Source organism: Pseudoliparis swirei, chromosome 2, assembly GCF_029220125.1.
Source record: "Pseudoliparis swirei isolate HS2019 ecotype Mariana Trench chromosome 2, NWPU_hadal_v1, whole genome shotgun sequence".
Taxonomy (NCBI): domain Eukaryota; kingdom Metazoa; phylum Chordata; class Actinopteri; order Perciformes; family Liparidae; genus Pseudoliparis; species Pseudoliparis swirei.
This window is the reverse complement of record NC_079389.1, coordinates 24,643,645-24,651,144: the sequence shown is the minus strand read 5'-3', so window position 1 is coordinate 24,651,144 and position 7,500 is coordinate 24,643,645. Positions and strand designations below refer to the sequence as shown.

Below are 7,500 nucleotides of genomic sequence, written 5' to 3'. Positions count from 1 at the left end.
TCTGTGCAGACGGAGAACCAGAATCGCTCGTACGTGGTGCGTTCCACGGTTTCCTTCAGCGTCATCGAGATGCCGTACAAGAACCTGGTGTCAGAGCTCCCGTCCAACAGCACCACCGTAAGACTCATCACGCAGAACCAGAACCAACAGAGCAGGAGAACATGTGACCAGGAGAACATGTGACCGGTAGAACATGTGACCGGGAGAAAATGTGACCAGTAGAACATGTGACCAGTAGAACATGTGACCGGTAGAACATGTGACCAGGAGAACATGTGACCAGTAGAACATGTGACCAGGAGAACATGTGACCAGTGGAACATGTGACCAGTAGAACATGTGACCAGTAGAACATGTGACCAGGAGAACATGTGACCAGTAGAACATGTGACCAGGGGAACATGTGACCAGTGGAACATGTGACCAATAGAACATGTGACCAGTAGAACATGTGACCGGTAGAACATGTGACCGGTAGAACATGTGACCAGGAGAACATGTGACCAGTAGAACATGTGACCAGGAGAACATGTGACCAGTGGAACATGTGACCAGTAGAACATGTGACCAGTAGAACATGTGACCAGGAGAACATGTGACCAGTAGAACATGTGACCAGTAGGACATGTGACCAATAGAACATGTGACCAGGAGAACATGTGACCAGTAGAACATGTGACCAGTGGAACATGTGACCAGGAGAACATGTGACCAGTAGAACATGTGACCAGGAGAACATGTGACCAGTGGAACATGTGACCAGTAGAACATGTGACCAGTAGAACATGTGACCAGGAGAACATGTGACCAGTAGAACATGTGACCAATAGAACATGTGACCAGGAGAACATGTGACCAGTAGAACATGTGACCAGGGGAACATGTGACCAGGAGAACATGTGACCAGTAGAACATGTGACCAGGAGAACATGTGACCAGGAGAACATGTGACCAGTAGAACATGTGACCAGTAGAACATGTGACCAGTAGAACATGTGACCAGGAGAACATGTGACCAGTAGAACATGTGACCAGTAGAACATGTGACCAGTAGAACATGTGACCAGGAGAACATGTGACCAGTAGAACATGTGACCAGTAGAACATGTGACCAGGAGAACATGTGACCAGTAGAACATGTGACCAGGAGAACATGTGACCAGTAGAACATGTGACCAGTAGAACATGTGACCAGTAGAACATGTGACCAGGAGAACATGTGACCAGTAGAACATGTGATCAGTAGAACATGTGACCAGGGGAACATGTGACCAGTAGAACATGTGACCAGGATACTGAACATGTGACCAGTAGAACATGTGACCAGGAGAACATGTGACAGTAACGTGACCATGGTGACCAGGGAACATGTGACCAGTGAACATGGTATGAAGGTAGATGATAACGTTCTCATGGTGCCCAGGCTCTGCTCAGTGAACATGAGTATGAAGGTAGATGATAACGTTCTCATGGTGCGTTCAGGCTCTGCTCAGTGAACATGAGTATGAAGGTAGATGATAACGCTCATGGTGCTGCCCAGGCTCTGCTCAGTGAACATGAGTATGAAGGTAGATGATAACGTTCTCATGGTGCTGCTCAGGCTCTGCTCAGTGAACATGAGTATGAAGGTAAATGATAACGTTCTCATGGTGCGTTCAGGCTTTGCTCAGTGAACATGAGTATGAAGTTAGATGATAACGCTCTCATGGTGCGCTCAGGCTCTGCTCAGTGAACATGAGTATGAAGGTAGATGATAACGTTCTCATGGTGCTGCCCAGGCTCTGATCAGTGAACATGAGTATGAAGGTAGATGATAACGTTCTCATGGTGCGTTCAGGCTCTGCTCAGTGAACATGAGTATGAAGGTAGATGATAACGTTCTCATGGTGCGTTCAGGCTCTGCTCAGTGAACATGAGTATGAAGGTAGATGATAACGTTCTCATGGTGCGTTCAGGCTCTGCTCAGTGAACATGAGTATGAAGGAGATGATAACGTTCTCATGGTGCTGCTCAGGCTCTGCTCAGTGAACATGAGTATGAAGGTAGATGGTAACGTTCTCATGGTGCGTTCAGGCTCTGCTCAGTGAACATGAGTATGAAGGTAGATGATAACGTTCTCATGATGCGTTCAGGCTCTGCTCAGTGAACATGAGTATGAAGGTAGATGATGTTCTCATGGTGCGTTCAGGCTCCGCTCAGTGAACATGAGTACTGAAGGTAGATGATAACATTCTCATGGTGCGTTCAGGCTCTGCTCAGTGAACATGAGTATGAAGGTAGATGATAACGTTCTCATGGTGCGTTCAGGCTCTGCTCAGTGAACATGAGTACTGAAGGTAGATGGTAACGTTCTCATGGTGCGTTCAGGCTCTGCTCAGTGAACATGAGTACTAAAGGTAGATGACGTTCTCATGGTGCGTTCAGGCTCTGCTCAGTGAACATGAGTACTGAAGGTAGATGATAACGTTCTCATGGTGCGTTCAGGCTCTGCTCAGTGAACATGAGTTTGAAGGTAGATGATGTTCTCATGGTGCGTTCAGGCTCTGCTCAGTGAACATGAGTACTAAAGGTAGATGACAACGTTCTCATGGTGCGTTCAGGCTCTGCTCAGTGAACATGAGTACTGAAGGTAGATGATAACGTTCTCGTGGTGCGTTCAGGCTCTGCTCAGTGAACATGAGTATGAAGGTAGATGATGTTCTCATGGTGCGTTCAGGCTCTGCTCAGTGAACATGAGTATGAAGGTAGATGATAACGTTCTCATGATGCGTTCAGGCTCTGCTCAGTGAACGAGTATGAAGGTAGATGATAACGTTCTCGTGGTGCGTTCAGGCTCTGCTCAGTGAACATGAGGACTGAAGGTAGATGATAACGTTCTCGTGGTGCGTTCAGGCTCTGCTCAGTGAACATGAGGACTGAAGGTAGATGATAACGTTCTCATGGAGCGTTCAGGCTCTGCTCAGTGAACATGAGTATGAAGGTAGATGATGTTCTCATGGTGCATTCAGGCTCTGCTCAGTGAACATGAGTACTAAAGGTAGATGATAACGTTCTCATGGTGCGTTCAGGCTCTGCTCAGTGAACATGAGTATGAAGGTAGATGATAACGTTCTCATGGTGCGTTCAGGCTCCGCTCAGTGAACATGAGGACTGAAGGTAGATGATAACGTTCTCATGGTGCGTTCAGGCTCTGCTCAGTGAACATGAGTATGAAGGTAGATGATGTTCTCATGGTGCGTTCAGGCTCTGCTCAGTGAACATGAGTACTGAAGGTAGATGATGTTCTCATGGTGCGTTCAGGCTCTGCTCAGTGAACATGAGTACTGAAGGTAGATGATAACGTTCTCATGGTGCGTTCAGGCTCTGCTCAGTGAACATGAGTATGAAGGTAGATGATGTTCTCATGGTGCTGCCCAGGCTCTGCTCAGTGAACATGAGTAGTGAAGGTAGATGATGTTCTCATGGTGCTGCTCAGGCTCTGCTCAGTGAACATGAGTATGAAGGTAGATGATAACGTTCTCATGGTGCGTTCAGGCTCTGCTCAGTGAACATGAGTACTGAAGGTAGATGATAACGTTCTCATGGTGCCTTCAGGCTCTGCTCAGTGAACATGAGTATGAAGGTAGATGATAACGTTCTCATGGTGCCTTCAGGCTCTGCTCAGTGAACATGAGCATGAAGGTAGATGATAACGTTCTCATGGTGCGTTCAGGCTCTGCTCAGTGAACATGAGTATGAAGGTAGATGATAACGTTCTCATGGTGCCTTCAGGCTCTGCTCAGTGAACATGAGTATGAAGGTAGATGATAATGTTCTCATGGTGCGTTCAGGCTCTGCTCAGTGAACATGAGTATGAAGGTAGATGATAACGTTCTCATGGTGCCTTCAGGCTCTGCTCAGTGAACATGAGTATGAAGGTAGATGATAACGTTCTCATGGTGCGTTCAGGCTCTGCTCAGTGAACATGAGTATGAAGGTAGATGATAATGTTCTCATGGTGCGTTCAGGCTCTGCTCAGTGAACATGAGTATGAAGGTAGATGATAACGTTCTCATGGTGCGTTCAGGCTCTGCTCAGTGAACATGAGTATGAAGGTAGATGATGTTCTCATGGTGCCTTCAGGCTCTGCTAAGTGAACATGAGTATGAAGGTAGATGATGTTCTCATGGTGCGTTCAGGCTCTGCTCAGTGAACATGAGTATGAAGGTAGATGATGTTCTCATGGTGCCTTCAGGCTCCGCTCAGTGAACATTGTGTGTGCAGGTGAGTGTGTCCGTGGTGTGGGTGACCGACGACCCCCCGCCGGTCCCCGGGTGGGTCGTGGCGCTGGCCGTGCTCGCCGGTCTTCTGTTGCTGGCGCTGCTCATCTTCGTCATGTACAAGGTGAGCTCCTCCCGTGAAGTCACTCGAGTCGGCCGACGCTTCATCATATTTCATTCTTCATAAATAAACATGCAGTTTGTTGGAAGTGATTGGCGCTCATGTCGGCTCCAGAGAGAGGTGCATTGTGGGTAATGTAGGCAGCAGGTTTCCACAAGGAAGTTGAAGTGGTGTTTAAACTCCTCCCCCTCCGTCTCTACTGTGAAATGACACTGAATACATTTATCAAGTAGAAACATTAAATATGAATGTGTTCTTCTTCTGCTCCTCCAGATGGGGTTCTTCAAGAGGGTCCGCCCCCCCCAGGAGGACTGCACCGAGAAGGAGCAGCTGCAGCCCGAGGAGAACGGCAACACGGACGCCTAGAGAGAGAGAGGGAGAGAGGGAGAGAGAGAGAGAGGGAGAGAGAGAGGAGTTTAGATATTTCATGTTCACGTTTCTGTCTGAACTCAAACTGATGGATGAACTAGAAGTCCACAACTGCTGAGATTGTTGTTGTTTTATTGTTTGTATTTTTATGTTTTTTAATCGGATCGCCGACACTGTTTTCTGGACTAATTCAAACTGTAGTTTCACCTGTGATGCGTTCAGGCTCAGGTGCGTTCAGGCTCTGGTCTGAGATCAGATCCTGGTTCTCGAGGAGCTTCGTCGTCTAACTGTTCGATGTAAACGGACGTGATCAATAAAAGGGGGCGGAGCCTTGAGATGCAGATGGCGTGTTGATCCAGAGACACACGGGGTCCAGATGAATAGTCGTCACAACACAACATCTACTGAGAGGAAAGGCTATTAATACACTTTGGGATTGTGGGTAATAATCAATAATCAATAATCACAGCCTTCTGAAAACGATTACCGACTAAGAGGAAAAGAATCGGCTGATAGAGTTTCTGATGTTTTTATGTGACAGTAATATATGTCCTCCCATATACTCTCTTTGTGTGTGTGTGTGTGGGGGGGGGGATTGTCGGTGGGGGGGGGGGGTATGTTTACGTATTTTCTAACTGAGTCCGGTTCATTTCAACGTTTTGATGTTCGATGCAATGTGACGAGTTAAGCTCCGCCCCCTGAATAGTGACGTCCAATCACAGCTCAGCTGGTTATCGTCACCGTGTCCATGGTTTTGCCCATATTGGGTTCAGATAGATCAACATGAACCACTCCACAGAAACTTGTTTACTTGATGTTAGTCGTCCTCTGAACCAGAACCAGGAGAACCAGGACCAGGTTCTGCTGGAGGTTCTGAGGCTTTAAACTCGTGTTGTTATGGTAACGAGTCGACACAAACACGCCTTTTCTTTTTTATTCTATTCTTATGAACATAAAGACAAACTAATAAATGTAAATGTAACGCTTCAGATTCAACCCCTCCGCACAGTGCTTCTGATTGGCCGGTACGAACATGGGTTAATTGAACATGGGTTAATTGAACATGGTTTAGTTGAACATGGTTTAGTTGAACATGGGTTAATTGAACATGGTTTAGTTGAACATGGGTTAATTGAACATGGTTTAATTGAACATGGGTTAGTTGAACATGGTTTAATTGAACATGGGTAAATTGAACATGGTTTAATTGAACATGGGTTAATTGAACATGGTTTAGTTGAACATGGGTTAATTGAACATGGTTTAATTGAACATGGGTTAATTGAACATGGGTTAATTGAACATGGTTTAATTGAACATGGTTTAGTTGAACATGGTTTAGTTGAACATGGGTAAATTGAACATGGGTTAATTGAACATGGGTTAATTGAACATGGTTTAATTAAACATGGGTAAATTGAACATGATTTAATTGAACATGGTTTAGTTGAACATGGGTTAATTGAACATGGTTTAGTTGAACATGGGTTAATTGAACATGGTTTAGTTGAACATGGTTTAGTTGAACATGGGTTAATTGAACATGGTTTAGTTGAACATGGGTTAATTGAACATGGTTTAGTTGAACATGGGTTAATTGAACATGGTTTAGTTGAACATGGTTTAGTTGAACATGGGTTAATTGAACATGGGTTAATTGAACATGGGTTAATTGAACATGGTTTAGTTGAACATGGGTTAGTTGAACATGGGTTAATTGAACATGGTTTAGTTGAACGTGGGTTAGTTGAACATGGTTTAGTTGAACATGGGTTAATTGAACATGGGTTAGTTGAACATGGTTTAGTTGAACATGGGTTAATTGAACATGGTTTAGTTGAACATGGGTTAATTGAACATGGTTTAGTTGAACATGGGTTAATTGAACATGGGTTCATTGTCTGCAGATCAAATGTTTTCCTTCGAAATGAGAATGAGACAAACGAGAGTTTTATATTTAATAACTTCCTTCAGAGTATTTAGATGTTCGTATTCTTTCACCTGGAGAATTAAATAACTTTCATAAAAGAAATTTCACCTTAAACTGAAATAAACTGATTTGTTGACATTGTTTTTGTTGTTATATTGTTATTTGTATTCTGTTGCTGATGTGACCTCATAATGAGAATATGATCACGATATTATCATTTACACGTTTACACCAAAGGAAAGGAACAAACAACCCACAAAGATCTACTTCCTGTCCAGGTACCCATAGCTCTATAGGTTCAACCCACAAAGATCTACTTCCTGTCCAGGTACCCATAGCTCTATAGGCTCAACCCACAAAGATCTACTTCCTGTCCAGGTACCCATAGCTCTATAGGTTCAACCCACAAAGATCTACTTCCTGTCCAGGTACCCATAGCTCTATAGGCTCAACCCACAAAGATCTACTTCCTGTCCAGGTACCCATAGCTCTATAGGCTCAACCCACAAAGATCTACTTCCTGTCCAGGTACCCATAGCTCTATAGGCTCAACCCACAAAGATCTACTTCCTGTCCAGGTAGCCATAGCTCTATAGGCTCAACCCACAAAGATCTACTTCCTGTCCAGGTACCCATAGCTCTATAGGCTCAACCCACAAAGATCTACTTCCTGTCCAGGTACCCATAGCTCTATAGGCTCAACCCACAAAGATCTACTTCCTGTCCAGGTACCCATAGCTCTATAGGCTCAACCCACAAAGATCTACTTCCTGTCCAGGTACCCATAGCTCTATAGGCTCAACGCTCCACTTTCTTAAACA

The 7,500-nt window shown here is 44.8% G+C and overlaps 1 protein-coding gene across 1 annotated transcript in view; it reads left to right on the top strand.

Moving 5' to 3' along the window:
* The window catches only part of itgav (integrin, alpha V), a 59,194-nt gene extending 52,374 nt beyond the window's left edge, over positions 1–6,820 (top strand). The window contains exons 29-31 of the mRNA XM_056428955.1: positions 10–117; positions 4,264–4,383; positions 4,654–6,820. Of these exons, the coding sequence (XP_056284930.1) occupies positions 10–117; positions 4,264–4,383; positions 4,654–4,746 (321 nt within the window). The 3' untranslated portion in view covers positions 4,747–6,820. The remainder of the gene's footprint in view (positions 1–9; positions 118–4,263; positions 4,384–4,653) is intronic.
* Positions 6,821–7,500: the final 680 nt, after the last annotated feature.